General features: G+C 48.1%; 1 protein-coding gene across 2 annotated transcripts in view; it reads right to left on the reverse strand.

Moving 5' to 3' along the window:
* Positions 1–26,126, reverse strand: part of TTLL11 (tubulin tyrosine ligase like 11) — a 121,586-nt gene that overhangs the window by 44,072 nt on the left and 51,388 nt on the right. For both annotated transcript variants that reach the window (XM_083158538.1, XM_083158537.1), the window contains 2 exons: positions 22,526–22,621; positions 20,607–20,725 (listed from right to left, as the gene is read on the reverse strand). In XM_083158538.1, coding sequence (XP_083014664.1) covers positions 20,607–20,725; positions 22,526–22,621 — 215 coding nt within the window. The remainder of the gene's footprint in view (positions 1–20,606; positions 20,726–22,525; positions 22,622–26,126) is intronic.

Below are 26,126 nucleotides of genomic sequence, written 5' to 3' on the forward strand. Positions count from 1 at the left end.
CTGCTGTAACCCAGGCACATACACTACTGCTCTCTCCTAGTGTAACCCAGGCACATACACTACTGCTCTCTCCTGCTGTACCCAGGCACATATACTACTGCTCCCTCTGTAACCCAGGCACATATACTACTGCTCTCTCCTAGTGTAACCCAGGCACATATACTACTGTTCTCTCCTGCTGTAACCCAGGCACATACACAAACCAGCCACATATAGCTACATCTAATGATTTGCAATCATCCTGTGATACCGCTGGCTCTCACATAAAGCAATGTGTGTTTCTTATTCCATTTTCAGCTTGCTATTGAGTTGCAAATTCCATCCAGCTCATCATGAGCCCCAAAAGCTTCTGGGGAATTGTTTCTGTTTGTGAGATTGTGACTATAAGGCAGACAAATCATCTGCCTGAGACGCTGACACAGATGTCAGCATCAGACTCCAGCAGTCACTATCCAGCCTAAAACCTCCCCTATATTTTATACTCCAAGCTCTCATATAACGGGACTTGGGCATATTAATCACAGCAAGAAATGTGAGACACTGATACATTTCCTGAGATCACAGAGGAGACCTCCCACCCCGCACGGCACAGATGATCAATGGTCTGCCCTGTCCTTTCACCAGAACCGGCTCACTTTATCCTGCCGCGTACTATATATCATTACATGGATTTTACGATGTGACAATACAGTGTGACCTAGATTATCTGTGGCCATTGTGGAGAGGAAATTCAAATGCAATCACTTTTATAATGCAAACAATGAACTTTTTAAATACGGTACTATTATCCGGATGTGGATCAAAGCCGGCCTATAAAGCCATCGTTCCTTTCCAAAAACATATGCAGGAGTCCTGCGGCTGTAAGAAGTGGTGCAAGGTTATTAGGTACTCTTTACCTAGAACGGCGCCCATCGCGGTGATCGCGACATCGCGGGCAGCACATAAACGGCCGCGACGCGATGCCCGCGATCACCGCGATTTTCCCATAGGGAACAATGTTAAAAAGCCTAATTGACCGCGATTTTGCATTCAATGCCTCAATGCCCGCGATTTTCCCATAGGAATCAATGTTAAATGGGCTACAGAGCCCAAATAGCCTCAATTAACCCTTAAATGTCCCCCCAATTTTTGTACGCCACCCCACGATCCACGCCAACCCGAAGCGTGGCGAGCGCAGCGAGCCCGCGAGGGGCGGCGGTACGCGTCCTCCGACCTTTTCATGCCCTACTATCCACGTCGGCGTGGAGTTGAGAATAGAATAGTGTGGCGAGCGCAGCGAGCCACCGAGCCCGAAGCGTGGCGAGCGCAGCGAGCCCCGCGAGGGGACGCGGATACCTTCACAGTTATACGCGTCCCCTCGCGGACTTCACAGGTGTCCGTGGCGACGCGGACACCTGTGAAGCCCGCGAAGGGACGCGTTTACCTGTGAAGGTATCCGCGTCCCCTCGCGGGGCTCGCTGCGCTCGCCACGCTTCGGGCTCGGTGGCTCGCTGCGCTCGCCACACTATTCTATTCTCAACTCCACGCCGACGTGGATAGTAGGGCATGAAAAGGTCGGAGGACGCGTACCGCCGCCCCTCGCGGGCTCGCTGCGCTCGCCACGCTTCGGGTTGGCGTGGATCGTGGGGTGGCGTACAAAAATTGGGGGGACATTTAAGGGTTAATTGGGGCTATTTGGGCTCTGTAGCCCATTTAACATTGATTCCTATGGGAAAATCGCGGGCATTGAGGCATTGAATGCAAAATCGCGGTCAATCAGGCTTTTTAACATTGTTCCCTATGGGAAAATCGCGGTGATCGCGGGTACCCGATTTTGATGTACCCGCGATTTACCCGCGATGCCCGCGATGACCGCGATTTTTTACCCCCGACGCCCGCGATTCTGATCGCGGGCGCCGTTCTAGGTAAAGAGTACCGGTTATTATGCAGAAGCTCTCTAATTGGCTGACTGCGTGGCTGTGATGTCACTGCATGACCTCATCACCAGCTGTTAGCCTGAGGGCAAATAAATGATTTGCATTCAAATTCTTACAGCTATCCCAGAACACGAGGCCCGAGCAGGCCCATATAGATCACATTCTACAGAGTAGTCCTGGAATCTGGGGAAAAGTAGGAACTAGAGATGTGTGTGTGGACGGGATACGGTCGGTTGGTCGATCTAAAGATGGTCAACAGTCATTAGGTAGACACCACTAGGTCGACATACTGCAAGGTCGACGGGTCTAGGTCAACATGGCACAAGGTCGACAGGTCGCTAGGTCGACAGAAACATTAGGTCAACATGGTCTAGAGCAACAGTCAAAAGGTCGACATGGGGTTTTTCACAGTTTTTTGAGCCGACATGCGCCGACAGGTGGTATTTCATGCCCTACCATCCATTAGGGCGGGGTGGGAGAATAAAATAGTATGCCAAGCGCAGCGAGCCATGCGAGGGGACGCTGTGCATGTAAAATGGTGTCAATGTCGACTGTGTCGACCTTTTGACTGTCGAATTAGACCATGACCGGACTGCGGGTAGATCCAAACCGGGTTCAGATGGGGTGTTCTCGGGAGGTCCAGACCAGGTTTGAATTCACTAAATCTGGGTGGATTTGGATTTCTGGAGAACCGGATTGCACATCCCTAGTAGGAAATTATAAGAGTTAGTGGCGTGTTGGAGCACTGTTCTATGCAAGGTTTATATACTGTACATCCGGCTTGAGAGCAAGACTGGTGCAACTCAGCATTGGCACATCATGACAGACCCACCCTCCTGAGACCCCCGCTGTACACTTCTTACCACTTTCTGATCATGCCCTCGTGTATAGGGAGCAGCACAAATACTGCTAGACTGGCAATGTATGAAACTGATTAAATACAGTAATATCGCTGGCATTTAATCCGTCAGTGCTGAAATAAAGCTTTGTATGCTGTTTGAATGATAAATTATCACCATTCAGCTGCCAACAAAGAATTCATATTATTCTTTTTACTTAGTGGAGGGAAGTGACAGGGACTAATGTTGTAGAAGATCCTATCTCCTACCACAGCAATAATGTGCATAGGGCTGCATGGTGCGGCACTGCCAGCATGTACACTGCAAGGTAATGTCCCCTCTTTAATGATTTAGAGCATTTCCCCCCTTTGTACACTCTAGCATGTGTACGCACTAACTCAGAGCACGCCCCCTCTCCTAACTAACTCAGAGCACGCCCCCTCTCCTAACTAACTCAGAGCACGCCCCCTCTCTTCTAACTAACTCAGAGCATACCCCTCTCTCTACTAACTCAGAGCATGCACCCTCTCTACTCACTAACTCAGAGCACGCCCTCCTCTGTACTCACTAACTCAGAGCATGCCCCCTCTCTACTCACTAACTCAGAGCATGTCCTTCTCTCTCTTCTAACTCAGGGCACGCCACCCTCTCTACTCACTAACTCAGGACATGCCCCCTCTCTACTCACCAACTCAGGGCATGCCCCCTCTCTACTCACCAACTCAGGGCATGCCCCCTCTCTACTCACTAACTCAGAGCACGCCCCATATCTACTCATTAATTCAGGGCATGCCCCCACCTCTACTCACTAACTCGGGGCACGCCCTCTCTCTACTCTCTAACTCAGGGCACGCCCCCTCTCTACTCACCAACTTAGGGCATGCCCCCTCTCTACTCACTAACTCAGGGCACGCCCCCTATCTACTCACTAACTCGGGGCATGCCCCCACCTCTACTTACTAACTCGGGGCACGCCCTCTCTCTACTCACTAACTCAGGGCACGCCCCCTCTCTACTCACTAAACTCAGGGCACGCACCTGTCTACTCACTAACTCAGGGCACGCTCCCCTCTCTACTCAATAACTCAGGAAATGCCGCCTATCTATTCACTAACTCAGGGCACACCCCCTATCTACTCACTAACTTAGGGCATGCCCCCTATCTACTCACTAACTCAGGGCACGCCCCCTTTCTACTAACTTACTCAGGGCTCACCCCCTCTCTACTCACTAACTCTCGACATGCCCCCTCTCTACTCACTAACTCAGGGCATGCCCCCTCTACTCATAACTCAGGGCACGCAACCCTCTCTACTGTCTAACTTAGGACAGGGGGGCGTGCCCCTCTAACTCAGGGCATGCCCCCTATCTATTAACTAACTCAGGGCATGCCCCCTATCTACTCACTAACTCGGGGCACGCCCCCTCTCTACTCACTAACTCAGGGCACGCACCTCTCTACTCACTAACTCAGGGCACGCTCCCCTCTCTACTCACTAACTAGAGGGGGCATGCCCTGAGTTAGTGAGTAGAGAGGGCATGCCCCCTCTACTCATAACTCAGGGCACGCAACCCTCTCTACTGTCTAACTTAGGACATGCCCCTCTCTACTCACTAACTCAGGGCACTCCACCCTCTCTACTCACTAACTCAGAACATGCCCCCTCTCTACTCACTAACTCCCAACATGCCCCCTCTCTACTCACTAACTCAGGGCATGCCCCCTCTACTCATTAACTCAGGGCACGCAACCCTCTCTACTGTCTAACTCAGGTCACGCCCCCTCTATACTCACTAGCTCAGGGCACCCTCCCCCTCTCTACTCACCAACTCTGGGCATGTCCCCCTCTGTACTCACTAACTGCGTATGTGCTTACCATACAGTCACGCCATATGTGATTGTATAAGAGCGAGTACAGAACGCAGACAGACACCGCAGCACAGACTTCATGTTGGGTGGGTAATAACGTTAAATGTCTGTCATTGTGTACCAGTGATAAGCTCATTGTATACAGCAGGAATAAATAATCAATCTATGTCTGTGTGGAAATGAATGAGCTGCAGTTTCTGCCTTATAGTCTCTAGTTACATAAATCCTTTGTGCCGTCTCGTTTCATTATCTCGTTGCCTCCCTCTAATGTATCAAAACTCAGGACAAGTCTTTAATTATATATATAGGTAGCTGACTTGTGGCTCTCTTATGCAGATAAAAGGCATTTCTGTGTATAAGCATTTCCCGCAACAGACGCACTATGGGCCTTATTCAGAGTTGGACGGTAGCGCAATTGTGAAATGCATGTTTTGTTTTTTTTTTAAATAAAAAGAAGAATTTTTGAGACATGCTCCGAGTTGCAACCACGACTCCGTCCCCTTCCCTGGTTCCAATTGGTAGGTCAACCGTGTCTAAGTCGACAGTTAATAGTTCAATTATTACTATTACCACCAGGCAATGTTGTCAGACAGCGAGATTAGAATCATCAAGCCTGAAGCACAGCAAGCGAATCGACGCGTTACACTCACTAGAGGCCTATGTCGACATAGACACCAGAAAATCTGTGAAAAATGCATGTCAATCTTTTTCTGTGTCCACCTTTTTGTCAATGTTGACATATTGCATGTAGATGTCGACCGTTCTGGTTGACATTTTGCCTGTCGACTACTACTATAGTTGTCAACCTATTGAATGTCAACCTAAACCCTGTCAACCTAATGATTCACACCCCTCCATTCCCGTATCTGGGCAATATGTGGCAGGAGTATAACTGTGGGCACAATACCCACAGTATACAGCTCATCTAAATAGCCATAAATGTCAAATAAGTATAAAGGTTCTCTTTATCCATTAGCGAATGCATCATATGTTACCCTTTAAAACATTGTTGCGGCAGTTTAGCTACATTTGCATAAAGGGTGCATATGAGATGTTTTCGTCCAATCCGATGTAGGCTGTCATCATCATCATGTAACTTACACCAGGATTTACGCTCCCTCAAGCCACGCCCCTCCAGGCCGGCACGGTGGTCTCTTGTTGGTGGTCATTGTAGGTGCAACGTCTGACCTCGCGTTTACGCTAGATTCTCCATTATCTGCTATAGATTTAAAGCACAGAGAATGTTGAAAACAAACAGAGGAAACCATCTTTCCTGCTTCTCAGCGCCTCTCCTGGCACCTGATTGTGGCAGTTCTTAAGGTCAAATGCAACATTGGTCACCTTTATTTTATAGACGCTATAGGCTCTTGAAATATGGGGCCTGATTCTGGTTCACTCACAAAAGTTAATCCTCTCTCTAATGTACAAAACCATGGTGCACTGCAGGTCAGGCTGATGTAACATGTGCAGAGAGAGTTAGATTTAGGTGAGTTACATTGTTTCTGTGCAGGGTAAATACTGGCTGCTTTATTTTTACACTGCAATATAGATATCAGTTTGAAGTAAAAAACCCTCCCAAATCGAATTCTCTTTTCACATGTTACATCTGCCCCCCCTGCAGTGTACAATGTTTTTTGTCCATTAAGGAGAGAATTCAGGCCCTTTGTGCATGCAGACTTAATAATGCTTATGCAGCCTCAGAAGGGGGTGTGGTCAGCCACCAGGGAGGAGTGGCCAGCCACCTGAGAGACTCCTCTCCATAAAGTACAGTGTCAGATGTAAAGAAGTAGGGATGGCCATCGTTGCCATCGATGGCAATTCTGCAACTGGCCATCGATAGTGCTAAACTATGCAATGGCTGACCATCAATATTTTTAGATATCGATGGTCATCCATTGTTTGATTGATTGGCCTGTGGGCCAATCAAAACAAGGGGGCGGGGTTTCGCGGATGTCGGAGCTATGCTCCGTGTCCCGGCACTTTGAAAAAAAAAAAAAAAGCAAACCATTGTTTTGCTGTTCCATCGATGGAGGGAAACCATCTGGTTCTCCCCCCATCGATGGCAAAAGTTTCAAATTTCAAATCATCGATGGTCGATGGCCATCCCTATAAAGAAGACTCACCCAGGAACCTCCTCACGACATACCACGTAGTGTGGTAAGTGCGCGATACCACGTAGTGTGGTAGGTTAGAGGCAGTGCATTTACTCCCGCCAGGAATTTCCCTATGACACCGGTGAGCCAGTCTGAGGTACCAACACATCTGCCGTCCGTCACTGCAGCCTGCGAGGATGATTTACATTCCCAGTGGAGAGATGAGAATATGTTCCTCTCCCTCCCAGAGCAGAACGAGATATTCCTTTTACAAGACAACTTATTGTCATGCAGATTGGACAGCTTTGTGCAAGGCTCTGTTAGGTAATAAGATGCTTTAAAGTGATCTCTAATGTATTGCTGACTGAGTCGCTAAGTGGTTTCAGAGGAGATGGAGAACAGTCTCGATCTGGGAAGGCGTCCTGACTAATGAAGAGACAAAATGCAGTGTATAAGAACACGTGCATGGAATAGGTATGTCATGGGTAGAAAGCAAGATGTGTACTTGCACGCATCACGGGAAGACATATGGGACATCTCTGAGCTCCACACGCAGAACAGACACTATGGGCTTCAATGGAAGTTGGGAACATTTGGATGTAATTACAATTATATTATTAAAGAGACAAGAACGGTAGAAGATAATTTATGCATGGAGGTGGGGGGGGGGGGGTTTAATAAGGGACAGCCTTAGACCTTCAATTGAGAGGAACTCAATATCGTTCTAATGGTGACATACTAGGCTAGGCCTGGCCAACCTGTGGCTCTCCAGATGTTGTCAAACTACAAATCCCATCATGCCTTGCCACAGTTTTGCTATAAGGGAGTGTTAAAACTGTGGCAAGGCATGCTGGGATTTAGGCGATTCCTGGCACCAACAATATTATGAACTATATTGGCGGTGCCGTAGGAGTCACAATATACTGTAGTGCATAAACACTGCCCGATATTGGTAATGGTATTGGTCAGTGATACCCATCTGGCCCATCTAGTCTGCACTAAACATACGAACATACACAAACACGCAAGGTAGGGTTCATTTTTGTTGGGAGACTATTAACCTACTAGTTTAATTTTAGATTGTGGGAGGAAACCGGAGCACCCAGAGGAAACCCCCACAAGCACGGGGAGAATATACAATGGTGGAGAAAATTACCATGATGGTAATTAAACTCATGACGTCAGTGCTGTGAGGCAGTATTGCTAACCACCGTTATCTGGGTTTTTTTTGGGTTCTGACCCCAGTGGCTTGCTGAAAGCGATTGGTTTATGTACTGAATGAATGAATTCTATTCTATCTCAGCAAATGAAATAATAAATACAATATATTTATAACGGTTTTCAATCTTCAATTACCACTAATGTTATCCACATCATCACCACTTTTCGACATACTGCTAATTCGCTACTCACTATGTTCATTGGTTTTGGCGTACGTTCCATTCGTTCTGCTGTTTTTCGGCCCATTGGAAGAGCTTCTTTGCAGAAGAGGAGGAGTCTAGAACCTATCCCGCCGCCTGTGGGGGCACCGCACTGAGTACTGTTGTGTATACTCACAGCAGTACTCCGCAGCGCCCAAATGACAAATTCAGAACTTCAGACTAAACTTTATCATAGTAACAACTTTTGTTCTTCTTAGCTAAATATTTTGTTATATATACAGCCTCATTACTGACATTTGAAAGGGACGATGGAAAAGCAAATAATTAGCGCTGGAAGAAATGTAGCGGGATAATCACACGGCTCTTGAAAAAGGAATTTAATACGAGTAAACTCTATGTAATACGCATGGCTTCCAATTAGGAGGCGGTGGAAAGATGTTCGGTAATATCTGATAATGTTGCACGCCCAAATTACAGCAGCGGCGTTCCGGCAGCACGCGATGGCACGCCATTTCTAAGCCTTTGGATTGATTGCTTCTCTTTCTGAAGAAAACAGCTTGTAATTAAAAAATTATACGATATTCTACTCTGAAGAGTTGGCACAAGGGAAGCCGAGGAAAGTTACAGAAAACAATTATGTCCTTCCAAATAACTAGAAGAATACATACACCTTCACCCTTGTGCATATATAGTGGGCCAGACCCATACCTCTCATGTGATGACATCATATGGAGAATTAATATGACATACTACCATTCTGGATCTGGCTTTCGGCAGATTCCCCATTCTGTCCGGTTCTGGGACATAGGATTGACCTTGTTTAGGTTCACAATACCACGATCGACCACTAGTGGGCAACGGTGTCTTGTTCGATTCTTAAACTCGGCCCAGCGCGTCTAGTTAGACAGTGACCGGGGATCGATGTCTGTGACTGGTCGACGAGAACGTGTTCCACAGTAGCAAGGTTGACATGAGGTTTTCCATGTTTTTTTTGGGTGCACATTGTCCCCTCGCCATGGCTCGCTAGACTCGGCACACTATTATAATCTAACTCTATGTCCACTTGGATAGTAAAGTGTGAACCAAGGGGACCTGCACCACCAAAAAAAAAACCCCATGCAAAACCTGCGTCGACCTTGCTACTGTCGAACACTTTCCCGCCGACCATTTACAGGAGTCGATCTCCCGTCCCTGTCTAACTAGACGTGGTTGACCAAGTTTAGGCGTTTAACTAGTCGCCGACCAAGGTATCATAATCAATCCGCCGTCCAGATACAATTGTGGCCACAGCCATTACTCAGCTTGGGCCTATCTAGGCAGGAACAATGTGAATGCACACGCGTTCCATTGGTGCGCAGTGGGGTATAGCCAGAAGCCCTCACCGTTCCGTTCTGTGCATGTGCTTTCTGGATGGCAGAGTGAGGCGGATCAGAGAGAGGACATGTGGAAGACTTGCGTACATGCATGGGCTGCTGGGAACGCTGTCCTCTGTAAGAGCCGCAGTGTGTGCAAGGGGAAGACTTACAGGAGCTGATGGGGCAGTCCAAGCGACTAATGGCTTCTGCTAATCGAGAACACTGCTCAATTTGCAGCAACTAATTAGAAGCACTAGTAGGCAATTTAGCAATTATATGAATGTAATAAAAAGGAATAAATCTTCACCACTGCAGCATGATACTGTATGTGTGTGTGTGTGTGTGTGTCATAGCTACCTACCCTCCTGCATTCTGCAGGAGACTCCCTGAAATAGCAGCAATCTCCCTCTCTCCCTCATTAGTCTAGCAATCTCCGACATTTCAACTAGCCCACATTACACTGTTACATTACAAAGAATGAGAGATAGTTACAGTTACATTGAATCATCAGCACCATTTCCCATCACTTTACCAAATATAGTAGCTCTTACTAACTGCTTTGGGGCTCATCCACATTTGGATATAAGTCATTTTACAAGATTCCTCTCAGATGTAGCAGTACACAGCCACGTTTCTAGGTGCCACGTTCACAATCTCTCCATATATGGAAGGAGACACGCCCTTTGGGAGGAGCATGACACACCCCCTCAATGGGGCGCTGTGCAAAATTCTACTACCAACTATAATCTCCCTGAAACGAGTTCAAAAGTAGGCAAGTATGGTGTGTGTGTGTCAGTTTGTTAACCACCTGCGGGAGCGCACATCGTACATCATCTAAGGCAATGGTAGCCAACCCTAGCCCTCGAGAGCTACCAACAGTTCACATTTTCCAGACAACCTAGCTGCTGCACAGCTGCACTCATTAATCACTGACACATTTTAAAAGATACACAGATGGAGCTATTTAGCTCACTTGTGATTCTGTGAGGAGACCTGCAAAACATGCACTGTTGGTAGCTCTCGAGGACTAGGGTTGGCTACCCCAGATCTAAGGCATACACACTGGGCATATTGAGGCTGGATGGATGAGGAATCCTGTGCTGCATGGTGTACTGAGGCTGGATGTATGAGGTATATCACAATCCACGGTGTACTGAGGCACCCAGATTTTGAATAGGATTTTTTCTATTCTCCCGCTCGCCGCAGGGTTTGGTGTAGCGGCGAGCGGTGGGAGTAAATCCTATTTAAAACTTTGGGCTGCTGGTGGGGTGCGGCACGCTGCTAGAAGGGCAGAGGCAGGGTGCAGGGGACGCTGCGGGGGACAATGACAGTGACGGAGAGCCGGGCAGGGGGAGGCGGGAGCTGTCAGTGCTGAGAAAAAAAAAGCCCATACAATGAATGGGCAGCCAGTGATTGGCTGAGCACTCTCTCAGTCAGCAATTGGCCTCCCGCCGCTGCTGACACTCCGGTCCCCGCGGCGCCCCCTGCCACGGACCCTCTCCCCCCCCCCGCTACTCCCCGGGTTTACATGTGATAAATCGCATCCGATTTATCACATGTAAAAAATGGCACATCAAGTGCCAAATCTTATCAAGCTCCCCCAGGGAAGCTCAGGGGAAATCGGGGCTGACTTGTCCTTACGACAAGTCGCCCTAGTGTATGGGGGCCTTAAGTGTTGTAGCATGACTTGGCTACAAGCCTACTTAAACCCACAGATGGGATTATCTGAGGGCCAGATGTATCAAGCTTCAAACAGTGATAAAATGGAGAGTGTAAAACAACCAGCCAATCAGCTCCTAACTGCCTTGTTACAGACTGGGGGTAGATGTATGAAGCAGTGATAAGGGAGGAGAAGTGATAAAGTGCCTGGTACTTTATTACCGACCAATCAGCTCCTGACTGTTAAGTTACAGGCTGGGTTTAAAAAAGGGACAGTTAGAAGCCGATTGGCCACTGATAAAGAACCAGGCAATTTATCACTTCTCCTCCCTTAGCACTGCTTTATGCATCTTCCTCAACAATTCAAAAATTGACAGTTAGGGGTTGATTGGCTGGTTGTTTATCACACTCCTCTTTATCACTTTTTGAGGATTAGAGACCATTTAAAGGTTAGAATGCGTTAGCAATGAGAGGGAAGTAATCGGTTCTTTCCCATCCCATCTGTGTGGAGTTTACACGTGTGTCACGTGATTGTGTGGGATTCCACTGTGGTTCCTACCACATGCAGACTTGGTAGGCTGGTGTTAGCGTGCTGCAGAGATTTCACGCTGGGACTGATCTGAGCGATGAAACAGTCTTTGGAAATGACTGTACGCCGACGTTACATTAAAGTCAATAAAGAATAAATGTTGTCAAGAAACCACAATTAAGGTAATAGACGCAGTAAAAGAACTGATTACAATAAAGGCACGCTAAGGCCCGTTCTTCGTGGTTAATTAACAATGTATTCTTCCCCTTTTGCATCCCGTAGTCTGGAAAAGGTGCTCATGCGTAAATGTTTTGTCGGGACCAACATGAGCATTTCTCAAGATTTGAATGTTTAGTTAAAAAAATGTTGGCAATGGCTGGTATGGCCTTACCTACGAACACCTTGGGGTGTGTGTAATAGTGTCCGAGTGTGCCAGAGGTTTGGGACGTTGGGCGATAATAGCCGTGTTTGTAAAGTGGCGATGAGTTTGAAAAAACTCAGGAGCCCGAGGTGTGCTCCCTACCACCAGTGCTGTGCCTAAACACGTGCAAAGGGGGCCGTGCGATCGAATTGGGCCATCTCCCGAAGGAGACAGGCCCCGTTTTTCCCCTAACCCCTCTCAACCATAAGGCCGAAGAGGGGAAAATAGGGAACGGTGGGTCCTCTTCGCCGAAGCTTAGAGAGACCCTCATTCCTCAACCCCTGGAAGGGTTAGGACTTTGGGTCCTCCGCACCCGAAGGTTTGGAGAGACCCTCAGTAGACTTCCCTCCGCCTTGCGGCTCGGGGTCGTCCTCGGGGGACCGAAGCTCTCCCCTGTCGCGCTGTCCCTGATTGGCTGAGCTATGCGTCGCCATGGAGACGCATAAGCCGAAGATGCTCTCAGCCTTTGTTGCGCAGGGACAGCGCGACAGAAGCTGTTAGCTGCATTGGAGAAAGCCGGTTGTCCCCGCTGTCAGTGCGGGGGGGAGCCGGCTCTGCTGCAGAAGGGAGTCCAGCACTGGATCCTGGATCGGTGAGTGTATTGTTGTGAAAGTGAGGTGTGTGTATGTGTATGTAGTAAAGTTTTACTTTTCTGTGTGTGTGTTTTCTTTTAACATTCTTTTTACAGGTGGACTACAAGTCCCAGCGGGCCCATTAATGCCCCGCATGCTGGGACTTGTGGTTCTCCAAGTCCCAGCATGCGGGGGAGGTCTGCTGGCACTTGTAGTTCTCCTGTATTAAGCAATGTTAGGAATGTGAGTTTAACCCTAGCAGGCCGGCGTCCAATGGCCAGGGACGCCGGTGACAGCCCCGGGCTTCAGCCCTGGACGGGTGAAGCCTGGGGCGGGGGGACCCCTTTATTGGGGGGGTCCCCACTCCCCCAGGTACCCCGTCCAAGGCTGACCAGCCACGGTGCTCATGGTACGGCCGGGGGACCTTATGTAAAAAGTGTCCCCCGGCTGTGGCATGACACTGCGGGCTGTTGGAGCCTGGTGCTGGTTTCAAAATACGGGGGACCCCCAGATTTTTTGTCCCCCGTATTTTTGGACCCAGGACCGGTCCAAGAGTCCGGGGCTTGTTTCAGAAATACGGGGGACCCCTACGCTTTTTGTCCGCCATATTTTTGGAACCGGGTCCGGCTCAATGAGCCCGGGGCTGGTACCCCACTCCTCCAGGTACCCAAGAGTCCGGGGCTGGTTTCAGAAATACGGGGGACCCCTACGCTTTTTGTCCCCCATATTTTTGGAACCAGGTCCGGCTCAATGAGCCCGGGGCTGGTTATGTACAGGAGGGGGGAACTCACGCCATTTTTTTTTTTCTTTTTTTTTATCACAAAATCGCACATTTCACCAAAATCGCACCTTTTCATGACTAAAAAAATCACACTTTTTCATTCCGAAAATTGCCCTATATCGCACTCTCGCACTTTTCATGCCGGAATACACACCTCATTAAATATGCGAATTCGCAGCAAAAATGCAATATTAAAAAACGGCAATATAGGGCGATTTGAGAAAAAAAATCGCATTTTCTCAAAAACGGTAAACCCACTAAATCTCGCCCTATATTGGAGGGTTATGAGATGTGAACTCCCCTCGCGCTTCTGATTTAATTGCCCGCTGATTATAGTGATCAGCAAGCAGTAACCAAGCAGGGGCACCACTGCAATCTGGAAGAGGGAATTCCGCAGTTAAAGTGATGGTGACCTTGTAGGTCACTGAGGCAGGTGTGGGATTTAGGCTTTATCAGTGCCCCCTCCTCCTTTTGACTGTTTAGTTTAATATCCTTCATTGCTGGCTGATAGACAAAAACAACAATTGGGCAGGCAATCACTAAACAGAATGTCCGGAAGAGCCCCCCCCCCCCCCCTTGCCCCCTTATAACTAGCCTTTGAAGTGTCTTGGACCCAGGCTGCTGTGACATCACATACACTTCAGCGCTACAAGAAGAGCTCCTGATAACAGTGGGCAGTGATCGAGGGGTTTATCTGCTTACATGCATGATGTGGGGGATGCAACACCGTCAGATTTACCAAGCTCTGCATTCCGGAGTATGGCCCCCACAGCTAACACAACCGAATGTTGGCTCTGTGCTGCAGTATCCTATAGGCTGCACTTCACAAAATGTACCAGAGAAGGTTCCTCCAGAACCTGCCCCAGCAGTAGTGGGTGCATGTCTGTGGCCAGAAAAACACGCATGCGCAGGAGTCCCGACTGCTGAGGCTAGCGCTTCACTTGGAATGCATCACAAGAGCAGGCTCCATTCCATGCGGTAAATGTATTCAGCTTGGAGCAGTGGTATCTATCCCCCCATCAAGACCGTTATGTGCAAGATGATAATGCACCAGCCAATCAGCTTCTACCTCTCAATTTACATATTGTATATGATTGGCTGGAGCATTATCACCTTGCACATAACGGTCTTTATGGGGATAGATACCACTTCTCCAAGCTTCACACATTTACAGTACCCCCATGTGGGTGCTCTTTCATACATCCATGCAGGTGTGGATCATGGGGTTGACAGTAATTAGGTCAACTGGTGTCCAGGTGAACCCTAAAAGCACTTTCCTATCAGTGCCCGTCACACATCCAGTACAGACCAGGGTCTGCCTTCAGTGTATATGCTGGGAGGTGGATAGGGGTGGTAGCGCAGATCGTGGCTGTTCAGCCTGGGGGAGATCGCGGTACGCAGTAATGATGCACCGCTGATCAGCCTGAATGCCGGTAATAGAGGTTGCGGTGACAGACGTCACACACCGCGCCTCTAGACCGGGCGGACTCATAGGTATAGAGACCGCTATGCACCACTGAAAAGATGAAGCAAATCAAAATGCATTCAAATGGGGAAGGGGGACATGGGGCACACACAATGTGTGTGGTCAGTGCACGCTTCGCTGGGGAGCTTTGTCAGGGCCAGGACTAGGTCCTGACGAAGCTGGGGAGCGATGTTCTCCCATGTTCTCGTTGAGCGACTGCGCATATACTTTTATGCGCATGTGCAGCCGCTTGGTGCGAGCAGGTGTGGAGAACTGCTTGTTCGCTATCCCGTTTGCACCTAGCAGTGCGGACGGGGGGCGTGGGGCGGCAGCGAGGGGCTGCGCCCATGGGAATGTCCAGTATTTCATGGGCATTCCCATGAAAACACTGGATGTTTCCATGTAAATTCGCCCATGAAGTGGGTGCAGGGGGCGGGCAGGTAACGTCTACTGATGTCAGCTGTCCGCCCACTTCCCGTAGAGGGCACCCGCAGATGTAAGACACCAGAATGACCTCCAATATGCAATGCAGGCAGTGTAGTCAAATCCGCCGCACTAAAGTAACTGACTGTGTAAGTAAATTGTCCAGACTCACCCTTCACTGACTCATACTACAGCGATCTATCTGCACCTTCCTCGCTGTATCGGTGATTGTATTGGTTTTAATTTGCTATCCTCCTGTGTGGAGGCCGTGATGCACCAAGAGAACACAATGAACGCATGTTAATACCTGAATGTAATTACAACCTGCATTGTGAATTACCTATTGGCGAGGCCCGGGAGAATAGGTGTCTGTCATGTGCACGCTGGCACTGCTGTAATAAAATCCCAGAAAAGCAGATTATCCTGTGACAAGACCTAGCAGCGCTGAGTGTGAGCTCTGACAGCAGACAATGGGTTATCTCATCAGGAGATAATCTTATTAGATGTGATCTTTCAGCCAAAACTTCACTAAGGTTTTGTCATCCCAGACTGCGCAGAGCAGAGGATTCTGGGCTTGCTTGTTGCCATGGCGACACGAGGTGCCGTGGTGTCGCTTAACTGTCGGATGTTATGGGATGCTAGGCCCAGATGGAGCCATCACAAATCAACAGAACAGTCGTCCATAGCAGACTGGCTTCAGATGGCGGTGACTGCGGGGAATCAGCCCCCGACACTTTAAGAATTAAGCTTAATAGCATGTGAAGTTTTAATCATCTTAAGGCGAAGCTATACCTTACTTATTGTTCTGGCGTGTGAATGATCGCCATCTCTGATTTCATGCTGCTTTATCTAAAGCAAGAAAATTACTTTACAAGAAAAGAACATTAAATGCCAAGTATTAAAATGTGTTCTGCAAAATAGCTGGAAATTGTGTTAAGTAAGTGACATAGGTAATAGACATGAAGGTGAACTCACATACACACACACACACTGCTGATGCACCGAGCCCATGACCAGTGATGGGACTGGGGCTGCTTTACAGCACTGTCATTTGCGTGTGCCCATGCTCCACCCCAAGGGGGAGTGGCAATGGCTCATGGGGGTGTGTCACAAGTCAGGGAGGCCTGACCTATCTATCGCTGTACCACTCACGGATCTTGGACAAAGAACCAGAAAGCTACATTGGCCACCAGTCCCTCTGGCATTTGCCCAATGGCTAGTCTCTAGCCTGCTCATTACATATGCCATACACAATAGTCTATTCAGCAACACACTGAGCAATAATGTGTTCTCATGTGACGGGAGACGTGTGGCGCCTGTGGGATTCTGCTAGAGCCAGATGACTTTTATTTCATCTTTTCACCCGGAAATGCGATGTAGCTAGGACATACCTGTAGACTGCACTGATTCGTTAAAAATGTGACACTAGTATATCTGTATGCGACTGAGTCTCTAGTCATAACACAACGGAATTTGGAACGGAAACAAGCTGCGGGAGCACTTCAAGTTCAGACTCCGCCGCATGCCCATTCAGATTGCAGTTTTGCTACTACCTCTGCAGGGCTAGGGTTATCAAAGTTTGGAGAGAGATGTAGTAGAGAGAAATAAAGTAGGAGACAATCCTAAAATCCATGTTAACAGGCCAATGCGCTTGGCAATGTTTGCACCGAGTTTGAATGAGACAGACTGATGCGCTATAGCTTCGCTCCTCCCATTATAAAGAATGGGTTCACCCATAAAAACCCTAACATGCATCCAGCACCCCAGGTTCATGTGAATACATTTACCACTGTATAAACCGCTACGGTGTCAGTAATGTTCCGATGCCTGCACCTATCTTTCGTAGCACCTTATTTGCAAAATGGACAAATCGGACGCACAAACAGCTTCTGATGAATAAAATGATATGCAGCATGCCTATATTCAGTGTGTGACTGAGGCTACATATGAAATGCTAGGTTACGCTCTTTTCCAGGAAAACACCAACGTTCCATTTCTTACGCAGATGCAGCATCAGTCACTCACTGAACATAGACATGCCGAATATAATTTGAATCAGCAGAAGCTGCTTGTGCTTACTTGCTCCATTTTGCAAATAAGATGCTATTTAACGGAAAAAAAGTCACACGATGGATTGGAGCACATGATATGCACCCAATCCAATGTAGATGACGAATCTGTAGTGCATCAGGTAAAATCTCCAAAGCGACCCAATGACCGGCGGGGATGCGCATCAGATCAGAATCGCATTGAAAACATGCACCATTCTGCTCTTTTTACATACAATCGGTCGTAAGACGCGTCAAAATTGAGGGAATTGAGCCCAAATCGTTCTGGGGTGTACCCATCATTAGATGTACGTGGACACATCTGTATTTCGAGACAGTTTAGGATGGGGTTATCCGATCGCCATACATGCCCTAGATGTGCCAAGGAAGAGGCCAATCTCGATCACTGTCTATAGGAGTGCCCAGTGGTTCAGGGTATTTGGCAGCAGGTTAGAAGGGTTTCTGAGACCCACTTGGTTAATTATGTACCTTTCACTCCTGAGCAGGGGCTGGCTGGCAACTTTTAGCCTAGGGGGCAAGTCCAGAGCACTGGCCCATACCCACCATCTTTCCGGAAGGCGGAATGCTTGTGCGCGCCGGAGACGCGCTGAAAAATTAGGCTTGTGGCCTATCATAAGGGGGCGTGGCCTCTACCTTGATTGTATTGTGTACCTGCAGATTGCACATTGTGATGCTAATTACACATTATGCCGCCCACCTTGATGCCCATTGCACCCCATACTGTGATGGCAATTACCCAATGCTCCCCACACCCAGGGGCGTAACTATAGCACCGCAGCCCCCGCCACCGCGGGGGGGCGCTGTGCATGTGGGGGCGCGGTGCTATAGTTACACCCCCCCAATCCCCCGCAGACTTACGTATCTTGCTGGTCCCGGCGGCTCCGTTCTTCTGATGAGGACCACAACAAAATGGCCGCCCCCATATAGCAAACAGTTCTCTGAAACTGTCTGCTGTACGGGGCAGCCATTTTGTGGTGGTCCTCAGCAGATGAACGGACGGAGCCGCCGGGACCAGCGCGATAGGTAAGACTGCGGGGGAGGGGGTTAGCATAGGCGGCGGGGCGACGGGGCGGCCGGGGGGGGGGTGCTCGACGGGGCGGCGGCGGGGGGTGGGTATGGGCGCCCCCCCCCCCCTAACGGCGGGGGGGCGCCCAAAACTTAGCTACGCCACTGCCCACACCGTAATGCCCATTACGCCCCATACCATGATGCCCATTACACCGCACAATGTGATGTCCACAGTGCCAGATTTGCCCCCACAGTGCCAGATATTCCGCCACAGTGCCAAATACACATATGCCCCCACAGTGCCAGAGATACATATGCCCCCACAGTGCCAGAGACACATAATATGCCTCCACAGTGCCAGAGACAAATATGCCCCCACAGTGCCAGATATGCCCCCACAGTGCCAGAGACACATATGCCCCCACAGTGTCAGATATTCCCCCACAGTGCCAAATACACATATTCCCCCACAGTGCCAGAAATGCCCCCACAGTGCCAGAAACACATATGCCCCACAGTGCCAGAATTTCCCACCAGCAACTCACCATTGTTGCTGTCTCTCCATCTGCTGCTGCTGCTGGGCGGGGGTGTCCGGGTCCGACAGCCCTCCTGCTCCCCCGGGCCGCTTAGCCAGTCACTGGCTGCGGGCTGCACTGGATCACCATCCACCTCCTACAGGCAGCCCTCCTGCGCTGGCCGCGGCTTCCAGAGCACGGCCGCGGCTACAGGAAGATGACAGCCGGCCTCCTGCACTGAGGACATGTCCTCAGTGCAGGGGGCCGGCGGCCATTTTCCTGTAGCCGCGGCCGTGTTCTGGAAGCCGCGGCCAGCGCAGGAGGGCTGCCTGGAGGAGGTGGATGGTGACCAGCGTGGCCCGCAGCCAGTGACTGGCTAAGCGGCCCGGGGGGCACATGGCACCCTGCCCCCCCGGCCCAGCCCGCCCCTGCTCCTGAGTGGGCCACCCCGGGTATCTTTCCAAGGAGACAGAGGCTTGCACCGGTATGTAGAAAACTATTACTTGCAATAAGCGCAGCAGCAAAAAACACCATTCTACAAGAATGATACACCAACCCCTGGGAACTTTCAGTTATATAAGGAGAAACTCACCTTTATTTACTGCATGGATTGGATTGAGGCCATGTCTGATAAAGAGAGATGGGCTTCATCCTTTTTCGATACATGGGAAAGCCCCATCACGACTTTGCCAATATCAACACAATCCCAGATTTACAATAGCATGCGTCTGAACCAGTGGAATGAAACCTGTATTGTGCTCCCCATTGTGTTGCCCAATGGAGAAGTGCCAGACATCTACCCTCCCCTTTCCTTTCACTGTATTTCACCTATTCCAATATTTAAATATTATGTATTGTTACAGTATTCACAAATATTGAATCAATCATGGTCGGATATTATTATGGAGTTCCGTGGAAATGCGCTGATTCTTGTTTCATTGTATCTCATTTACCATTGCATCGTGTACTACTTGCTCTGTTCTATTTACATGCAAACATAGAATTTGACGGCACTTGGCCCATCTAGTCTGCCCTTCTTTTTTAAACATGTTACCTCAAACCATATCTAATCCTTTTTTTTGTAAGGATAACAATATGCCAAGCATGTTTACATTGTACTACTGTATTTGCCTCTACCACCTCTGATGGGAGGCTATTCCACTTTACTACTCTGTCTGTGAAGTAATTTTTCCTCAGATTTCCCCTGAATCTTCCTCCCTCTAGTGTCAGTGCATGTCCTCGTGTTCTGCTGCTCCTCTTCCTGTGAAGAATGTCTCCCACCTGTACCTTCCTCCCTCTAGTTTCAGTGCATGTCCTCGTGTTCTGCTGCTCCTCTTCCTGTGAAGAATGTCTCCCACCTGTACCTTCCTCCCTCTAGTGTCAGTGCATGTCCCCGTGTTCTGCTGCTCCTCTTCCTGTGAAGAATGTCTCCCACCTGTACCTTGTTAAAGCCCTTGATATATTTGAAAGTTTCTATCATATCCCCCCTTTCCCTTCTCTGCTCTAAAGTATACATATTAAGATGTTGAAGTCTTTCCTGGTACGTTTTGTGATGTAGGCCATGCACCATTTTAGTTGCCCTTCTTTGTACAGTCTCTAATGTATTTATATCATTGCATATATGTGCTCGATGTTTTTGCTTCAATAAAATAAAATAAAATAAATGATCACAACGGATGAAATATATCGGACGCCAGCTGCGCACTTACTGCGTGTGGCTATTCCGCCTCCTCGCCGGGTCCACCAGGCGCAGTGTGTCTCTAATTACAGCGATTTTCACCTCCTCATCTACAGGGCTCGGTATGCTTTCATAGATGCCTGGAAAAAGCTGAACGAGGCAGAGAACTTACAATATTACATAGGAGTTATTTCATCTCTCTGCAGCGGTTGTGTGAATACCTAATAGATTAGCATATTTAATTAAAATCTATTTATTAACACCAAAGTGTACATTTAGCTTCTGTTACACAGTCCTCCAAGCTATTTTTCCAGACTGATTACAGATATTAATATTACACTTTCAATGGTGACGTTAAGGAATACCTAAGTGTTTCCACTTGAGAACGTTATTGTGAGAATGTAAATAGAAACAGATCATCATTTAAATACTGCATCGTTCTCAAATGCATCAGCTTCAAATCTATGGTTTTCATCGTCACAAACAAAATCTGACCAATTGCACATTAAATGGTCTGCACTCAAACGATAGATTATTATTGTATTTGTCCCTACAGCTGCAGCATCAGAACAAATCGTCTGAAACCACCCTAGTGTACAGGCGGAGCAGATGTACCGGTACTGCAGTAGATGTACCAGTACTGCAGTACAGGCAGAGCAGATGCACCGGTACTGCAGTACAGGCGGAGCAGATGTACCGGTACTGCAGTAGATGTACCAGTACTGCAGTACAGGCGGAGCAGATGTACCGGTACTGCAGTACAGGCGGAGCAGATGTACCGGTACTGCAGTACAGGTGGAGAAGATGTACCGGTACTGCAGTACAGGCGGAGCAGATGTACCGGTACTGCAGTACATGTGGAGCAGATGTACCGTTACTGAAGTACATGTGTAATTTCTGTATCGGTACTGCAGTACAGGCGGAGTAGATGTACCGGTACTGCACTACAGGCGGCGTAGATGTACAGGTACTTCAGTAAAGGCAGCGTAGATGTACCGGTACTGCAGTACAGGCAGAGTAGATGTACTGGTACTGCAGTACAGGCAGAGTAGATGTACCGGTACTGCAGTATAGGCGGAGTAAATGTACTAGTACTACAGTACAGGGGGAATAGCTGTACCAGGCCTGCAGTACAGGTGGAGTAGATGTACCGGTACTGAAGTACAGGTGGAATAGATATTCCAGTACTGCAGTACAGGTGAAGTAAATGTACCAATCCTGCAGTACAGGTGAAGTAGATGTACCAGACCTGCAGTATTACACTGTAAAATTATTACTGCACATTCTACTATGTTCTAAAAGTTGACATAACACCTCACCTCAAAACACAGATAACCAAGAGTTGGAAATGGAGGGAAGGAAGATGGTGATAGATAGATGGAGATGGGGGGGGGGGGGGGGGGGGGGGGCAAGGAGATAGGGAGAAGATGGTGACAGATCGATGGAGGAGATGGGAGGGGGGGGGGGGCATGGAGATAGGGAGAAGATGGTGATATGTAGATGAAGTTGGGGGGAAGGAAGATGGTGATAGATGTAGATGGGTGGAAGGAAGTCTGCAGTAGATCTCCATGGGTGCAAGAAAAATGGTATTAGGTAGATGAGGTCTTAGGTAGATGAAGATGGGTGGAAGAAAATGGTAATAGATGGAGATAGAAGGAAGGAAGATGGCAATACTGTATATGGAGTCAGGAGGAAGAAAGATGATAATAGATGGAGATAGGAGGAAGGAAGATGGTAATAGATGGAGGAAGGAGGATGATAATAGATGGAGGAAGGAGGATGATAATAGATGGAGGAAGGAAGATGGTAATAGATGGAGGAAGGAGGATGATAATAGATGGAGGAAGGAGGATGATAATAGATGGAGATGGGAAGATGGTGACAGACTGATGGAGATCAGGTAGAAGATAACAGAACGCCTTTGCTCTGTGCAAGCATCACTTGTCTCACCTCTTGCTCGTGCTCTATCTTCATGCTGGGATTTGCATTCACTTCTAATAACACTGGCTTTAGATTCTTCATGAGCAGAATGTCAAACCCTAAAATCTTTGAGCAGACAGAGGGGGAAAAAAATCTTTAAGACACAGAAGATCCTTGAGTGCGGCCGCACAATGGTCAGGATGACACATTCAATGTTTATTGCACAGGAGACTGAACGCAAACTGGATTTATGGACAATACTTTGTTTTACAGTCATTAAAGTACACAGAATGTTAACTATAGCCAAAAGTCTGCTGCAAGAAGCTGTTACAGGAGGTCACGGAGCCATAATGATAGGCCACAGGCACTGCAGTGACAGAGCAGATTACATTTCATACCAGCCAGCACTATAGCGAATGAGAAGCTTCGCAGAGATGAGACGTTCTACAGACTGTTGGCAGAAAGCTCTTCAATCTCAGAAGGCAGCTGTCTCCTGGGACGGAGAACTCTGGGGCTCATTCGCACCTGTGTGTCTGCTTTCTGGACCAGAATTCTGGGAATTCACACACACACACACAAACACAATAGTGGCCTGATTGTGGCAACCAGAATTATGGCTTTTATATGAGAATTCAGTACAGCGTCACATTTATAATCGCATTATCCAGTGTTTTTGTGTATGAAACATGCGGCTATGGTATAGAGCAGGGATAGGGAACCTTCGACCCGGCAGCTGTGGTTGAACTACAAATCCCAGCATGCCCTGCAACACTTTTAGCATGGCTAAAGAGCAAAACTGTAGCAGGGCATGCTGGGATGTGTAGTTCAACCACAGCTGGTGGTAGACGATGACGAGGTCAACAGTCAGGAGGACGACCACTAATGGTCGACGGTGAGTAGGTCGACAACTAAGAACAGTCAACATTCTCTAGGTCAACAGTAACAAAAGTTTGACGCTAGGTAAAGGTCGACAGACCTGCACATGGTCGACACTGAAAAGATCAACATGAGTATGTTGCGGGTTTTGTCTCTTGGTCGACATATGTCAACATGGGCACCGTGTAAGTGTAGCGCGTACTTGCTTTGGTATCCACTATTATAATCTGATTCTATGACCACTTGGATGGTAAAGTATGAACCAAGTCAGTTAAAAAAATCAGGAACATAAAAAACTTGTCAACCTTTTCAGTGTCGACCATGTTCACGTCGACTGACCTTCTGTCATTGTTGACAACTCGAAGGTATGTTGACCCTTCTTAGGTGTGGACCTACTCACTGTTGACCATTAGTGGTAGACCTATTGACATCCCAGGGACCGGATACCATGTACACAGCCCTTTAAAGTGATTACGATACACAATAAATAACAACGATTGTAAAAGATCATTTCTGTTTAGAACTGAAGATATCCTTATATGACGTATTAACGCTACACTGTGGGTTATATAAGGCTGGAGGAAATACTTCAAGGCAGAATCACCGGGTTACAAGGGCCAGGAGACAAGATGTAAATCTGGGGGTTAAACGGCAACGTTGTTATCACAAATAGAACACACAAAACAGAAGTCACATTGTTGCTTTTCACCTGAACGTTACACATCTGAATAATGAGTTTAGATGGGTAAATGCTAACAGAGTGGACGCAAACATTGTGCCAGCGCTCTCTAACAAGCTTATGTGCGGCACAGTGATGGATTGTCACTCCGTCCAGGGCAACAGAATGCACCATCTATAACTTACTCTGCTGACAGAGAAGGTCACATCGTGACAAACTGCACTCACAGCAAGGCTGGCAGGGAGGGACAGAGTGATAGACTGGGCTGGTATATCATACACAGGCATGGCCGCCGAGAGAGGGGGGGAGCGGGTACATTTTACCTGGGCCCGGGGCCTATCAGGGGGCCCGGGGCCGACAACTCACAACATAACTTTTTTTTTTTAATAGCTGGTGCGAATGATGTGACTCTGAGTAGCGGGGTCGGGAGCGCGGGCGGCGCCGGTATATCAAGGGAGGAGAGAGGGCGCACGCGGGCGGGGAGCGGGTGTGTGCAGTGTGCTGATCCACAGTCAGGAGACTGTCTTGCTGTGTGTGCCGGCAGAGACGTTACACTGCCGCTGCGGAGCTTCCGTCAAGAGACTCCCGCGAGATGAGATGATGTCATCATCTCGCAGGTCACCGTCTCCTGACTGTGGATCAGCAGACGGTTGAGTCTATTTTATAGTGGGCTAAAGGACCTTGTCCCTCCAGGCACTATGATTTAGCCCACTCAATACAAATAGGCTATATCCTAGTGGGCTAAAGGACAGGTCCTTCTGTTCACACTGATTTAGCCTACTCAATAAAACTAGGCTATTTCTTAGTGGGATAAAGGACCTGGTCCCTCTATCCACTTTGATTTAGCCCATTCATTAAAGTTAGGCTATTTCCTAGTGGGATAAAGGACCGGTCCCTCTATCCACTTTGATTTAGCCAATTCAATAAAATTAGGCTATTTCCTAGTGGTCTAAAAGACTCACTTAAAGAACCAGGTCCTTTAGGCCACTTGATTATAGCCCATTTTATATAAGTAGGCTAAATCCAAGTGGGCAAAGGGACCCGATATTTTATGAGCATCTGGTGTAAAGGACCAGGTCCTGTAGGCCACTTAATTATAGCCCATTTTATATAAGTAGGCTAAATCCAAGTGGGCAGAGGGACCTGATATTTTATGAGCATCTGGTGTAAAGGACCAGGTCCTTTAGGCCACTTGATTCCAGCCCATTTTATATAAGTAGGCTAAATCCAAGTGGGCAGAGGGACCTGATATTTTATGAGCATCTGTGTAAAGGACCAGGTCCTTTAGGCCACTTGATTATAGCCCATTTTATATAAGTAGGCTAAATCCAAGTGGGCAAAGGGACCCGATATTTTATGAGCATCTGGTGTAAAGGACCAGGTCCTGTAGGCCACTTGATTAAAGCCCATTTTATAGAAGTAGGCTAAATCCAAGTGGGCAAAGGGACCTGATATTTTATGAGCATCTGGTGTAAAGGACCAGGTCCTTTAGGCCACTTGATTCCAGCCCATTTTATATAAGTAGGCTAAATCCAAGTGGGCAGAGGGACCTGATATTTTATGAGCATCTGGTGTAAAGGACCAGGTCCTTTAGGCCACTTGATTATAGCCCATTTTATATAAGTAGGCTAAATCCAAGTGTGCAGAGGGACCTGATATTTTATGAGCATCTGGTGTAAAGGACCAGGTCCTTTAGGCCACTTGATTCCAGCCCATTGTATATAAGTAGGCTAAATCCAAGTGGGCAGAGGGACCTGATATTTTATGAGAATCTGGTGTAAAGGACCAGGTCCTGTAGGCCACTTGATTCCAGCCCATTTTATGTAAGTAGGCTAAATCCAAAAGTACATCACATTTTACAAGACACTTGAGTAAAGAACCAGGTCCTTTAGACCACAAGTTTGTAGCCCATTTAGACATAGCTAGGCTAAATCCTAGTGGGCAAAGGGAGGGTGTGTTGTGTGCCCAGGCACGCCATAAATGTCCGACACCCCCCCCCCCACACACACACACACACACAAACTGTGTTTTCTTTTCTAATGTGAATACATCAGACTTGCAGAAGAGAAGTGCGGG

The sequence above is a fragment of the Crinia signifera genome, chromosome 9 (assembly GCF_055691185.1).
Source record: "Crinia signifera chromosome 9, ASM5569118v1, whole genome shotgun sequence".
NCBI lineage: Eukaryota > Metazoa > Chordata > Amphibia > Anura > Myobatrachidae > Crinia > Crinia signifera.